The sequence below is a fragment of the Equus asinus genome, chromosome 6 (assembly GCF_041296235.1).
Source record: "Equus asinus isolate D_3611 breed Donkey chromosome 6, EquAss-T2T_v2, whole genome shotgun sequence".
Lineage (NCBI taxonomy): Eukaryota > Metazoa > Chordata > Mammalia > Perissodactyla > Equidae > Equus > Equus asinus.
The window spans coordinates 56,374,852-56,390,723 of NC_091795.1; the positions used below are offsets into that span (position 1 = coordinate 56,374,852).

At 34.5% G+C, this 15,872-nt stretch overlaps 1 protein-coding gene across 5 annotated transcripts in view; it reads left to right on the forward strand.

Moving 5' to 3' along the window:
• RTN4 (reticulon 4) overlaps nucleotides 1-15,872 on the forward strand; it is a 79,349-nt gene that overhangs the window by 53,151 nt on the left and 10,326 nt on the right. For all 5 annotated transcript variants that reach the window (XM_044772446.2, XM_044772445.2, XM_044772444.2 and 2 more), the window contains 2 exons: nucleotides 9,204-9,411; nucleotides 14,107-14,245. In XM_044772446.2, the coding sequence (XP_044628381.2) occupies nucleotides 9,204-9,411; nucleotides 14,107-14,245 (347 nt within the window). The remainder of the gene's footprint in view (nucleotides 1-9,203; nucleotides 9,412-14,106; nucleotides 14,246-15,872) is intronic.

Genomic DNA, 15,872 nt, shown 5'->3' on the forward strand with positions numbered 1-15,872 from the left:
CGCTGCACAAAACACAATCAAAATAAAGATTTTTCACATTGTTATTTGAAAACAGAAGTGGGCAAACACTGCAGGGAGTAAATCGCTTTTTTCTAAATGATAAAAATTTGTTTAAATTAATCAGCATCATTTTGGTAATCTGTAAGCATTCCCCACAGTTATAAGAGGAAAGGCACTGTTAAGTTAATATCCTGTCTTTAAAAGGATATTTCATGAACATTTTATGTAAGAGTAAACTTGAGATCACAGTAGATTACCTTGCATGATTGACACTTTATTCTGCAGTATAGAAGGAGACTTGAAAGGTTAAGCTTTCCTTGCACAAGCCCTTTGTCTTAATTTTGATTTCTCAAGAATAAAGAGGCTGTTAAATTCTTCTCTCTTAAACAGAACTAACAAAGTGATTACAGAGGAATCCAAAATTAGCGTTTTAGCAACCCTATAGTTCTTGAAGATGTCCTTTATTTTAATTTGAAAATATTATAGTCTTTAATTAAACTGTTTCTATTCCTGGGGCTTGCCCTGTGGCGTAGTGGTTAAGTTTGGCATGCTCTGCTTTAGCAGCCCAAGTTCCCAGGTTTGGATCCTGGGTGTTGACCTACTCCACTTGTGAGCCATGCTGTGGTGGCAACCCACGTACAAAGTAGAGGAAGATTGGCACAGGTGTTAGCTCAGGGCTAATCTTCCTCAAGCAAAAAAAAAAAAAAAAAGAGGAAGATTGGCAACAGATGTTAGCTCAGGCGAATCTTCCTCAGCAAAGAAAAAAACGAGTTTCTGTTCCTAAGAATAGTCTGACAACTCTTCAGACAGTGCAGCAAATATTAATGAAGTAGACAATGAGAATATAAAGATGAAGGCATTCATCAACCCTTCAGGGTCTAGTTAGGGGAGACAAGCCTATAAAACAATATTTAGTATTTTAGAAATTATTGAAAGCATTGCTTTTTGTTATTTAATGAGTGTAGATATCTGAAAATAGTTTAAAACAAATATAAAATCTAAAGCATAGAAATATTTTTTGAATAAATACAATTAGTGCATGCCTTAAACTGGAATAAAATATGCCTTTATTCTTATCATCAATCAGTAATATTTATTGAAAGTTTAGTTGGTTCAGGCTTTGTGCTCAGCTCTGGGGATACAGTAGGTAATAAGACAACATGTTCTCTTATGGAGCTTACAACCTAGGAGAGAAAATTGTTAAATTGAGTAAATTTTTTTTTGGTAAGTGTACAATTTGTTGATTTTTTTGTTCACAAAATTGTGCAGCCATCACCATTATCCAATTACAGAACATTTCATCACCCCCCACCCCCCGCCCCCCAAAATACCCATACCCGTTAGCAGTCATGCCCCATCTCCATTCCTCCCACTCCTTGGAAACCACTAAGGTACTTTCTGTCTCTATAGAATTGCCTATTGTAGACATTTCATATCAACAGACTTATACAACTATGTGACCTTTTGTGTCTGGCTTCTTTCACTTAGCGTATGTTTTCAAGTTTAGTCCATGTTGTAGCATGTATCAGTATTTCATTCCTTTTTATGGCCCAATGATATTCCCTTGTGTGGATATACCATATTTTGTTTATCCATTCATCAATTGATGGACATTTGGGTTGTTCCTTTTTTCATTATTATGAATAATGCTATGAACATTCATGTTCAAGTTTTTGTGTGGACATAGGTTTTCTAGTCTTGTCGGTGGAAATTCCTAGGAGTAGAATTGCTGGGTCATATGGTAACTCTGTTTAACTTTTTGAGGAATCGCCAAACTGTTTTTCACAATGGCTGAATTTTGCATTCCCATGAGTAATGGAAGAGAGTTCCAGTCTTTGTCACTTCTTGTCAACATTTGTTATTGTGCATCTTTTTTATTTTAGCCATCCTAGTGGGTCTGAAGTGGTATCTGATTCTGATTTTGGTTTGCATTTCTCTAATGACTAATGATGTTGAGCATCTTTTCATTGCTTATTGGCCATTTATATATATTCTTTGGAAAAAATTCTATTCAAATCCGTTGTCCATTTTAAATTGGTTTATTTGTCTTTTTATTGTTGAATTGTAAAAGTCTTTTATATATTCAGAATACAAGTCCCTTATCAGATGTTTGATTTGTAAATATTTTCTCCCATTCTGTGAGTTGTCTTTTCACTTTCTTGGTCGTCTCCTTTGAAGCACAAAAATTTTTAATTTTAATGAAGTCTAATTTATTTTTTTATTTTCCTGCTTGTGCTTTTGATGTCATTTCTAAGAAACCATTGTCTAATCCAAAGTCATGAAGATTTGCACCTATGATTTTCTTCTAAAAGTTTTATAGTTTAAGCTCTTTAGGTCTTTGCTTCATTTTGAATTAATTTTTGTGTAGGGTATAAGGTAGGGGTCCAGCCTCATTCTTTTGCAGTTGGATATCCAGTTGTCCCAGCACCATTTATTGAAACAGCTACTCTTTCCCCCATTAAATTGTCTTGGCACCCTTGTCCAAATCAATTGACCATAAATGTAAGGATTTATTCCTGGACTCTCAATTTTATTCCATTGATCTGTCAGTCCTTATGCAATTAGCACACTATCTTGATTACTGTAGCTTTGTAAGAAGTTTTGAAAAAGAGAAGTGTGAGTTCTCCAGCTTTCTTGTTCTTTTTCAGGATTGTTTTGACTATTCTGGATTTTTGCTTTTCCATATGAATTCTACAATTCGCTTGTCAGTTTCTGCTAAAAGCCAGCTAGGATTTTGATGGAGATTGCACTGTAGATCAGTTTAAGGAGTATTACCATCTTAATAATAATGCCTTCTAATCCATAAACATGGGATGTCTTTCCATTTATTTGCCATTAATTTCTTTCAACAATAGTTTTTAGTTTTCAGTTTCTGTCTTGCACTTCTTTTTTAACTTTGTTCCTAAGTGTTTTCTTCTTTTTGATGCTAATATAAATGGAGTTATTTTCTTATTCCATTTTTAGATTGTTCATTGCTAGTATATAGAAACATAATTGATTTTTATATATTGATCTTAGATCCTCCAACCTTTCTAGACTCATTTTTTAGTTCTAGTAGCTTTGTTGTGGATTCCTTAGGATTTTCTGTATACAAGATCATGTTATTTGCAAATAGAGAGAGTTTAATTTCTTCCTTTACAATCTGGATGTTTTTTATTTCTTTTTCTTGACTGATTGCCCTGCCACATACCTTTAGGACAGTGTTGACCAGAAGTGGAAAGAGGTAGATATCTTTGTCTCGTTCCTGGTCTTAGGGGGAAAGTTTTCAGTCTTTCACTATTAAGTATGCTGGTGGCTGTGGAGTTTTTGTAGATACTCTTTGTCAGCTTGAAGATATTCCTTCTCTTTCTAGTTTGTTGTGTGTTTTTATAATGAAAGGGTGTTGGATTTTGTCAGTTGCTTTTTCTCTGTCTATTGTGACGATCATGTGTTTTTTGTCCTTAATTCTATTAATATGGTGTGTCATATTGATTAGTTTTCATATGTTGACCCAACCTGGTATACTTGGGATAAATACCACTTGGCCGTGATAATCCTTTTTATGTGTTGCTAGATTCAGTCTGATAATATTTTGTTGAGGATTATTGTGTCTGTATTCATAAGGAATATTGGTCTGTAGTTTTCTTTTCTTGTGATGTCTTTGCCTGATTTTGGTATCAGAATTGAACAAACATCTAGTTAACTAATGGATATAAATCTCTTGAATATTAGAATCAACAATATTTGAATATATTTCTCAGAAAGGGTTTTAATAAAACTTTATGACTCCCTTCCTCCCCCCCGCCCCACCCCATTGAGAATCAGCAGTTCTGGATAAACTTAATCTTCCAGAATTTTTTTGTTAAAACCAATTTAAAGAATCTGTGAGAGATAGAAATAGTGCTAAATGTCAGTTAAGGTGGCAACTGTTTGCTAGAAGCTAATTTTTTTTTTTTTTAAAGATTTTATTTTTTTCCTTTTTCTCCCCAAAGCCGCCCGGTACATAGTTGTATATTCTTTGTTGTGGGTCCTTCTAGTTGTGGCATGTGGGACGCTGCCTCAGCGTGGTTTGATGAGCAGTGCCATGTCCGTGCCTAGGATTTGAACCAACAAAACACTGGGCTGCCTGCAGCAGAGCGTGCGAACTTAACCACTCGGCCACAGGGCCAACCCCTAGAAGCTAATATTTTTGTCATCCTTGACAGCGTCAGTAACAATCTCTTAAATTCCTTTACAAAAAAAAAGATTGAAATCCTTCTATACTTTGCACAGTGACTTTGGTAACAGTGTAGATTGCCTCTCAGACCTTCTTATTTCTAGGATATATTTTGTCTTGTGTGTGAATAATTGGTACCTAGTTGTCTTCTCTCTTGGCCGTTCTTCCCTTTTTCTCTCCTCAGTGCTCTAAGGGTCTCTGGCTCCACCAGGGCCTCCCCAGGGCTGGTTTCAACAAGGCTCATGGTATCTGCTTTGAATACTCTCTGATAGCTATTTATGTATTTTCACACAATATGTGTGGGCTTGCATATGTGATTTTCAGAGCTTTTCCATTTACTGAAAAGACCTTATTCCTAGGAACTATATGATAGGTGGAAAGGAAATAGGTTAGGGTTTACTATACTTTCATGCAGTTACATTTATTTTAGGCTGTAATCACTGAATACTGCTGGAGCATGCACATGACCATTCCCGTATCATCAGCTTTGGGGAAATTGACTTGATTCAATCCAAAGCACCAGAATTATCAACTTAGTTATATATTGTTAAAATTTTAACTATCAGCTGGATCTAAGTGTTTATTAAGCTAGCAGACAGTGTATTGTCCTCCCAATAAGAAAGCCTACTGAGAAAACCACACTCAGGATATAAGATTCTTTAGTGGTATCAAACAGGCATAGAAAGAGGTGAATTTTTCCTAAGTATAATAGTAATTCATGCTTGCCGTTGAAGGGGGTCAATTTCAGAAGGGAATAAAGAAGCAAGTTAAAGTCATCTATAACCCTACTACCCAGAGATAAAAACTGTATCCTTTCAGACTTCATAGTTATACATGTATAATTTTTTTAAGTGGGACTATAGTATAAATTTTTTTGTAACATTCGGTTTTCATTTATCATTATGGACGTTTCTATGGTAATATAGATCTACATCACGGTCTTTAATGGCTATATAATACTCTTGCATAGATATATCCTAATTTTACTTAGATTCACATTTTTTAAAAGATGTTTTCAACAACTTAATTATAGTTTTCTACTATGGGAAAATACCTGTCAAGTGTATAGGAGTAGAGCTCCTTTCTCATTTTTGGATGTAACTGTAGGTGAAGTATTCACATTAAAATTTATGTGTTCCTGTTAATTAACCTATCCTGTTGATTTTACTGAGAGACTGTCTTCTTGGCCTTTGTGATTCATCTCACATGTAATAATTATGTGCTTACAGTCTGCCTATTCATTATTCGTGCATATGTGTAACATTTTGAAGAACTTTAATGTGCTGAGCCTTCCATGTAACGTCATACTTAGAGAGTATGAGTTTTATCAATAGGAAGCCTGTGTTAAAATCCATGTTTTATCACTTCATAAGTGCTCTAGGTCCAGTCGTGTAAGAGGTCAGTGCCCTTTCTTATCTGAAAGCCTGCCTCATGGAGCTTGAATAATTGAAGGAGATAATGTTGTATAGTCTACAGTGTTTGGCATAATGTAAGTGTCCAGTAAATATTGACTCAGGAAATAAAGGGAGGTGTGGAGAATGTAGATCAGCAACCTAGAAAACATTTCTAAAACATCTATCAGGCTTAAAAAGTGTGTAGCTTTTCAATCCTTTTTTTTTTTAGCTTCTCCCATGCTGTTGCCATAGTGATATAGTTTATAATTGTTTGAAAAATTGTAGGAATATGTTTTCCTGAAGTTTTAATAATGTTTGACACTTTAAAAAAGAATGTTTCTGGGAAGGTTCATTTGAAAAGGCTGGTATGAATAAAAATATTTAAGCTTTTCTCACTCTCAGAAATCTAGGTCTAAAACAGAAGGAGTGATACTTGTAAATTATATTTGGCACAGATAAAATAGCAATAAAATCTCATTTATTTGGACCCCACTGACTGGGAATTTGAATGCAGACTGCTGCGTATCGTTGCAGTGTGAATCATGTTCGTTTCTAAAGGGAAAAGAGAAATATTTTATCTAATGCCCTGTTTACTGATGATAAAACTGAGGTCCAGAGAAGTTGGAGTCTCATCCAAAGTTACACAATTGCAGAGTCAGTTCTAGGACATGGTCTCTTGAATCTCGGTCACTGGTAGTTCCTTCCACCATATGCATCTATATAGAAATCATAGACTGGTTATAAGCAATTCGTATCTAGTCATTGAAACTGCTTGGATACTAAATCTATTATATTAGATAATTTGATTAGACATTAATTTATGTTGTATGTGCCACTCAAATCTAAAGTCATCTATTTCATAGTCAGGTTTTGCTGAGTAGTTTTTAAGGATGGTAAGGAATAATATGGATGTCTGCATTTATTTGAACTTATCACCCATAGTGATTTTGAAGGTTAATAAATGTTTTGGAGCACTTTGAGAACCAGACATTTTTATAAAGGAGCATTTTTTTATATAAAAATAGATTTGAGGTATACTTTACTTGCTGATTCTTTTAGCTTATCAACTTTTATTTGCTCTACAATAGTGAAATCTAGATAAATTTTAAAATCCTTTTCCATGTTTATGTTTATAACACAGCAATACAATTTATTAACTTACAAGTTCATCATAAGGTTGAAATTTTCTTTTTCTTTATATATTTACTATTTAAATAACTAGATAAGAAAGGTGATAGTGATTATGGTGGTATTTATAATAATAATAATAAATAATAATAACACTGACATTTATTATATGCTATGTACTACATTAAGTGCATTATAGTCATCTTATTAATGAAAAATTTTAATTCATTATTTCACTTAATCCTCACACTATCTCAATAAGATGATTCTTATTTGTGTACACATTTTATAGATGAAGAAATTGAAGTGTAGAGGGATTTAGTGACTTGCCTAAGATCACATAACCAATAAGATATGGAGCCAGAGTTGTGGTCTAGGTGATCTGACTCCAGAGCCTAAGTGCTTCGTCTGTCTTAGTGTAAGTCACTGTTGTGGGGCACAGGGGAGCCTCCCAGGAAAGAATTATGTCTTTATTATTGCTTCCCCTACCCTCTCACTGTACCCTGTTTAAAAAAACAAAAAGTGTGTTAATTATTAGAATCATTGCTTAGCAGAGACTTATAATTAGGCCTGCACCTTTAAGTTTTCTAGATCATATGCATTCTTCAAGACCCAGTTCAGTTCTGTCTCTTTTACAGTATTTTAGAATTTCCTCCAGTGCTTTTCCTTTTCTGAATTCTGACAACAGTGCCTTATTTATAATTCTGTTGACATTGTTTTTATGTGTCTTATCATCTTCCTAGAATTGTAGTGTGTCAGTGCTGGACAGGGCATTAAGAAAAGTCCATGTCCCCATTTTCAGGTTTTCTAATTCATTCTACTAGGTTGAGTTTCTTGAACAGCATCAGCTCAGTTAGTGTTTGCTGAATGTCAGAAAACTGTTAGTATTGCTGTTCTCTCTTTATGCAATAAGACATTATTCATAATGTCATTTTAACAATATAGGTATGTTCTTTCAAGTTCTGGTCAGTTCGCAGTTGGGCGAGTATATTAGTACAGTGGTAGAAACAAGTTAAATAGAACAAAACTGATGTAGAAGTTTTAGGCAGGGTTGAAACAAACTTGAGATGGGGAAAACTTGAATAATAGTTGAAACCAGAGTTTGAAAACAACAGTGTAAATCATATAAAGAATATTAAATTAATAGCATTCAAATCAAATCATATTTAGGAGAATGGAGTAAATGTTTCCTAAAGATAATAAATGTTGTTGAGCCCCTGCTATGAGCCAGACACCGTGGTGGGCACTTAAGATATCTTAAACAGTACCAATATAACATATACTAACAGGAATTCAGGGCTTCATAATAATATCTAACATTTTACAGTTCACATACATTATTTTCCCCACAGAAGTCCCCTTAAGAGTAAAGTCAGATACCTTAGAGGACCTGGGGATCAAGACCAAAGCAGTCCCTGGAAATGTGATTTTTCTTTGTCACCTCCTTTATCTTAAAAATTAACAAGTATTTAAAATTGTACTCAATAGTATATCCATATTTATTTTACTATAAGAATATCTCTCCCCCCAGTTGTTCACAATCCAGAGAGAGATGAATTATGTTTAGCCTGTGAATTCAGGAGCTCTTTGGCACACTGCAGAAGTCTCCTTGGATTGTACATAACCCAATCTTGAGACCACAGGCCTGTGGTTATTTGATCCCATAGTGGCCCTGTGACCATAGGCCAAGAGCAAACTTGCTAAGTTAGATTTTGTCTCCTTACTATTAATAAACATTATATAACAGTGTAACACATTTAGTTTTTCTTTTTTTCTTTGACACTTAAATCTTTATGTCATTATATCTATCTGCTCCTGCATGGAAGTAGCTTTTCAGGTAATCTAAAGGCTATTTCCCTCCGCCTTTTGCTTTGTAGCAAATTTTTGTTTTAATGATAGCCAGGCTAGGTTACAATTTTGTTAAGTTCCTTGAAGAGAGATCTCTTAAAAAAGCAAAGCTGTAAAACTCATGTGTGTAGTTTTTAGTAAAGTTTTAATTTCTCAACAGTTTTTGAATTAGTGATTTTTCTGCAAATATATCTTTGTGTCACTTAAGTATGTCATTTTTGTGAGTGTGTTAAGATTTTTTTCTATTATTTGAATAGATATCATGCATTGTATAAAGATGAAACCCCTCAAGATGATTTTTAAGAAACCTCTTGTTTTGGATTAGAGGCCTGCTATGCTGGACTTGAGAGATGTAACAATCTTGTGTAGACAGAATGATTTGGACATGTAGGAAATAGATTTGAACGAAAAACACTTTATGGTAAATAGAAATAGATGCAGGTATTATGCTAATATACAACTTAGAGTGAGTTTAAAAATATAACTTACAAAGTTAACCTTTCTTTAACATTTTAGGTTTTGGTTTTACTTTATCTAGAGATCTTTTTATTTTTGTAAGTGGAGCAAATATAAATGTGTCAAATCCAAATGGATAAAATAATGTTCTAACTTCAGATTTCTTCTTTTTAAATTTTTAGTTGTTGACCTCCTCTACTGGAGAGACATTAAGAAGACTGGAGTGGTGTTTGGTGCCAGCTTATTCCTGCTACTTTCATTGACAGTATTCAGCATTGTGAGTGTAACGGCCTACATTGCCCTGGCCCTGCTCTCTGTGACCATCAGCTTTAGGATATATAAGGGTGTGATCCAAGCTATCCAGAAATCAGATGAAGGCCATCCATTCAGGTGAGATGTCTGGAAAACATCTATAAACTATACTATACTATAAACACACTATAAACTATAAACGCTATGAACAGGATTGGTATTGAGACTTCATTCTTCTCTCTGTCAAATTACAGGCATGCATTTTTTACTGCTTAAAGATAATTGCAAATTTTTGCTAAAAAGCTGCACCAAAATCATCTGCTTTTGAGATTTCCTAAAGGTCACTTCATAGGCTCATGATGGAATAGACTGGGTTTATGTATCATTAGGCTAACTCTACTACTTGTTAGTAATATTTATTTATTAGAAGTAGGTATCGCTTATCTAATTTTACTTTAATGAAAGCTATATCTTTTTAACATGGTTAAGATTGGTGAGAGTTATATTTTTTTTATTACTAACTTTTTATGCTGATATTAGAAATACCTTTCTTTCCACTAGTATGTTTATGTTTTTCTATTATGCTTTCTCGTCATGCCTATGTCTTTCTTACCATTCTTTCTCTGTCTAGTTTCTTCTTCTCATTCCCTAAAGCATTACTTTAGCGTTAACCTTTGGAGAGCTCCTTTATTTCAGTATCTTCTTGTCTCTAAACTATTATCTCCTGCCCATATTTTTACAAGTACACTCTAGCTTTACATATCTAATTGCTAATGGGACACACCTGTTTGGATCTTCTGCCCTCGATTCATATTCAGCATGTCCCCCTTGCCCTTTTAAGAACTGAGATAAAATTCAGTGGTTTTTAGTATATTCAGAGACTTGTACAACAATTCCAGACATTTTCATCACACCAGAAAGACACTTCATACCCATTAGCAGTCACTCCCCACCCAGTCACTGACAACCACTAACTCCTCCTGTCTTTAAATGAACCTTTTTTTCTCAAACTTGTCAATTTCTATCAGTAACACTACTATTACCTTAATTTCAGGCTTGCTCCCAGTTTTGATTTATCTTTGTTTCCATCTCATGCAAAGAAAATAACTAAATTTTGTTGTTTTCCCCTTCTTCCTCAGTCTAGACCAGGAGTCCATAAACTACAGCCATGGGCCAAATCCAGTCTGCTGCCTGGTCTTGTAAATAAAGTTTTATTGGAACACAGCCATAGTCAGTCATTTAGCTGCTTTCATGCTGTAATAGCAGAGTTAAGTAGTTGTGACAGAGACCACATGGACTTCAAAGCCTAAAATACTGCTAAAATGCTACCTGGCCCTTTACAGAAAAAGTTTGCCTATCCCTGGCTGGACTTCATTTGTTACCAAATTGGCTTCTGGTTACCACAGATTGCTTCAACTCTTTGAGATGTTGTCGGATTAATTTTTCTCAAATACCACTTTGATCACACTTTCAGGCATAGGGTCTCTCTATTCGTTATAGGATGAAGTCCAAATATCTTTGTCTTATCTCTCATTTACCCCTTCTAGAATTTTGTGCTCATTTTCGTGCTGCTGTTTTAACTCCTCAGATCTCCTAATCTGTCATACTTTTTATTTGGTTCTGTGTTTGATTTCAAGACCTAGCTCTTTGAAGGTGGCTTCCCTAACACTGGTTCACAATGATCTGAGAACTCACTTCCTGTTGCACTAAGTATGGCTTTGAAATGTTCTCTGGTTGTTTTGTATATGGATATCATTTTTTTCAAATAGATTGTGAATATTTAAAAACTATTTTGCCAAGGTAAGCATCTTTGTGGGCATGAATGAGTATGTAACTACCTAGAACATTATCCCATTGATATTAGTAAAAACATAAATTGATTTCAGACTTTACCAGAAGACTTACTAAATTATTTTGCTTATTGTAAAGACTGGTGATTTGTTTCTCTTTAGCTTTCTCTTCATATGGATCAAGTAATGATGTTACATAAGTTTGAGGGAGGGACCAACATTTATTGAGTGGCTCTTATGTGTCTGGTGTTTTATGTACAAACTTAATTTTCATGACAACTCTGTGAGATAGATGGTATTATTCCATTTTACAGAGGGGGAAACAAACTTGGAATTCAGTAACTTGAAATTTCAGCTTCAAAATGGAAGAGCCTATCATGCCACAAATCATAAAGGCATATGATTTTTTATTAGTTATGTTGAAATATATAAAAACATTGTCAAGATAAAAATTGTAAATTATCTGTAAGTTTTATACATTGTGTGATTTTAAAGAAGACTTTTTGAAAAAAACTAGTGATTTCTTTATTATTTCCTTAGGAACACTTTATTTTTATTTCAAAGGCCTCTTATAGTCATTATAAAGTAAATTCAGCTAACATTGCCAGTTGAAGCCTATTGGACAGTTTTTCCAAGTTCTTCAATCACACTAGTGAAGATAATAGCATACAGTTCATGTAGTACCTGTGGTCATTGGAAAAGAGTGATGACAGTGCTGGCATTGTATTAATATCACATAAATGCTGGTTGAAAGAATGTAAATATCCACAGAGTGTCACTGATGGAGAGTGCTGCCTTTGTGCCAGCTGGCCAGCCATCTTGTCTTCAGCAAGAACAAAAGTAGTGGTACAAAGAAGCAGAATACCAACTAAAGTTATATCAGCCACTTTCCTGTATTTCTCAAAGCTGCATAAATGAATTATTGCTGACTTAAGGGTAGATATGAATCTTTGACCATTTTAAACTTGATAATAACAACTTGATACTCGTTGGTTAATATAGAACAATGTCTAACTGTGTGCTAGACCATTGTACCAGTAAAGATATATTCCTGGTCCTTGACAGTTTATACTCTACAGTAGGAAGAATGCAGAAGTATATACATGTCCATATGTAGGGCTGGATATGGTAAATACTATAAGAATAATACAAAAGAAAGCACTGTTAGAGTTACATCGTAGGGTCTTGGGAAAGAAAGAGCAGAAGAGGCTTCATGTGTGGGTGGGATTTGAGGTGAGGCTAACTAACTGTCTGGATATGCTATCGCCAGAAATGAGAGGAGAGTTTTGTAGATTGGGAAAACAGTATGATGAACAAAGGCATTAAGATTAAAAAATGTTTGATGAATGGCTCATTTTTGGTTGCAACATGGTGAGTAGTGGGAAATAAGGTTGGAAAGATTTAGGAGGGCTCTGGTTGAAAAGTTGGAGCCGTAGAATCACAGAATGTTTCAGCCTGAAGGGCTTTAGGAAAGTCTATTTCTCTAGTTTAGAGTTGGAAGCATGACCCAGAGAAATGACATGCCTTTTGCAAGGTTACATAGCTAGGTAGTAGCAGGTCTCTTACCTGCCTCCCGAGTTCAACGGAAATGGCATTATCTAGGATAGCTCAGAAAACTAATGTGGATTTGGCTGAAGGAATGGATTAGGATGCTGACGGATTAGAGACTGGTTTGGAGACTGATAGCATATTCCACATACAAATGTAGATAATGAGCCCTTAACCTAGAGTGACAGCATAGTGAGTAAAAACGAGGAGTCATATTTCAGGCATGTTGCAGAGGTAAAACTATGGGACAAGGAGTTTTCAAAGAGGACTTATTTTTAGTGTAAGTAACTAGTGTCCACTGACAGTGGGGAGGTCATGAGGAGGGACTGGGTAAGGGGCTACTCGCAAAAGATACGAGAATACTTAGCACTTCTGATTTGAGTCTACTCTGCCAGAATAAATGGCTTCTTTGAAACAATAAATAATCAAACAATACTTTGCATTCCTGCAGACTTGACCTTTTTTCACCCATTACAGTCATCTTCTTAAATTTAACAATTCCAGCTATCTCAGTATACATTAGGGCGTATAAATGGACAGTTAACTATTATGTTTTACTGGGATTGCCACTGTACTTTTGGCAGCCATTTTACAATCTGAGGCTTGACATATTGGGCAGTTTCCCCTAAAGATTAGGCTGAGAGAGTGTCATGTTAGGAAATGAATAGGATCTCCGTTAGGAAAACTTGATGAGAACAACATAATGTCAACTTGAACAAAAAAAACAAATCCATAATAATAACTGCCATTTATTGAGTGCTTCTCTGTGCCTGATGATGTTAACCACTTTACTCATCTGAATCCTCATGATAATCTCCATTTTATAAATGAGGCAACTGAAGTTTAGAGGGAAGACTAAATAGCTTTCCAACGTTACAAGGCCAAGTAAGAGGCAGAGCTTAAGATTCAAGCTCAGATCAGTCTGGTTTCAAACCGTATGCTTTTTTTTACGCTCATCAGCTAAGATTTGTGGCATGATAGGCTCTTCCATTTTGAAGCTGAAATTTCAAGTTACTGAATTCCAAGTTTGTTTCCCCCTCTGTAAAATGGAATAATACCATCTATCTCACAGAGTTGTCGTGAAAATTAAGTCTGTACATAAAACACCAGACACATAAGAGCCACTCAATAAATGTTGGTCCCTCCCTCAAACTTATGTAACATCATTACTTGATCCATATGAAGAGAAAGCTAAAGAGAAACAAATCACCAGTCTTTACAATAAGCAAAATAATTTAGTAGGTCTTCTGGTAAAGTTTGAAATCAATTTATGTTTTTACTCAATATCAATGGGATAAAATATTGGAAAAAATACTTGCATTAGAATTATCTTGCTTGGTGAACTTTTACATTGTGCTTAATTTGGAAATAGTAGGCTTTTATAGTAAAATATTTTATTGATGTCTTCCTTTACAGATATATAATTGCTCATTGACAAGACATCCAGGGAGAATCACTCCAGTCAGTGACAGTTATGTTGTGTTTTGTTTTCTAGGGCGTATTTGGAATCTGAGGTCGCTATATCTGAGGAGCTAGTTCAGAAATACAGTAATTCTGCTCTTGGTCATGTGAACTGCACGATCAAAGAACTCAGACGCCTCTTCTTAGTTGATGACTTAGTTGATTCTCTGAAGGTAGGTTTATTTGCTTTTCATTTTTGACATACCTAGAATTTAATATTAAAAGAGTTAAAGAGTATAAAATTCTATTTATCTATATTAAAGTAAATGGTAAAGATGTAATGAAATCATGTGACTGTTAACTTGGATTTCAAAATTCAGAATCCAATCAGATATTTAAAATGGAGAAAACTACTATTCTTTTTTAAAGGAAAATAAGTTATAAATTCATACTTTTGGAAATCAAGGATTAAAAGTTAGAAAATTAAAGGGAATTTTGATTATAAGAATAAAGATTATCTAATAGATTTAATACCAGATGTGATTTAATCTGCTTGACTTTAGAGTCTAAGCACTTAATTTCTTAGTTTGTGTGTAATTCATATATACAGACAAGCTATTTCATATTTTGGACTCTTTTTGGAATATTTATTCTGAAAAACCTTTAATATTCTAAAACACCTTATCTAATATTCAGTTGGTAATTGTTGGAAGTTTTTCTTAGGTTTTGGATCTTGCTACACAGCAGCTGTTAAGAGTCTCACCTTGCAAATAAACTCTCCCACGGTTCAGACTGACTCAAAGCAAGCACTAAACCAGTCATGTACCTTGAGCCCCAAGCACTGGGACTTAGTGCTTTTCCTTTACACAGAAGTTGCTGTTTGTGTTTTGTGTGTTGTTGCCTGTGACTGTGCTCAAGACAGACTCGTTTCCGTTCTGTCTGGGTAGAAATGTACTATGGTAGTAATTATCATAATTTTCCTTTTCCAAGAGCTATGCACTGGTTTGTAGTTTATCATGCAAGCCAAGGATATCATAGCAATGGGGCCTTTAGACTGAGTGAAACAATTTCTGAACTGGTCAGAATAGGTTTAAATGCTCAAAATGCTTTTAACTAATATCTTGGTCTTAATAAGCCAGTAGATGGACATTATTTTCAGCTGTGTGCTTCTCTCAGTTTATTTAAGACTTGGCACCTCAGCTACTTTTATGAGAGAAAGAATTTTTTTTTGCTGTTAAATCTCATTTTTAAATTTCTTTTGAAAATTACCGTAGTTGTTTTTTTTAAAGCAATTATGTTATTCATGAGGAAGCTGTCATAAATGAAAGAAACTGAACTTGATAAATTCTTGCCTTGAGTGACTCTGCTAATTTGAAAGTAACAGAAAGTGGTACAAAAAGAGAGATTTACTTCCTGGAACACTTTATTTTTATGAAGTTTTCTTATATTTTTAAAACATTGTTTCTTAATATTGGAAAAAATACTTGCATTAGAATTATAGTTTACTACATTCTCTCCTTAAGGATTAACAGTAGTTTTGAAAAGAAAAAAAATAAAAGAAGAAAACTAACTTGAATGGTTTTCTGAGTAGTGTTTTTTGCAAGCCCAGAGCTCAAGGAAAGCTGCTTGATGACTTCCCCAGATCGCAATTCATTCAGAGTTCCAAATAAATAACAGTTGTTTCAATATATTAACACATAGAATGAACTTTGCAGTTAGGTCTCAAAATCTGTTGAGGCAAAAGAATACGGCAGGGTATCTGTTTTTTTCTCCCAGTATAAAGGCGATGGGTATGAAGCCTTTGACAATTCAGGTGCATGCTCTGATAATACACATGAAGGGTCTTCCTTGATAAACCTT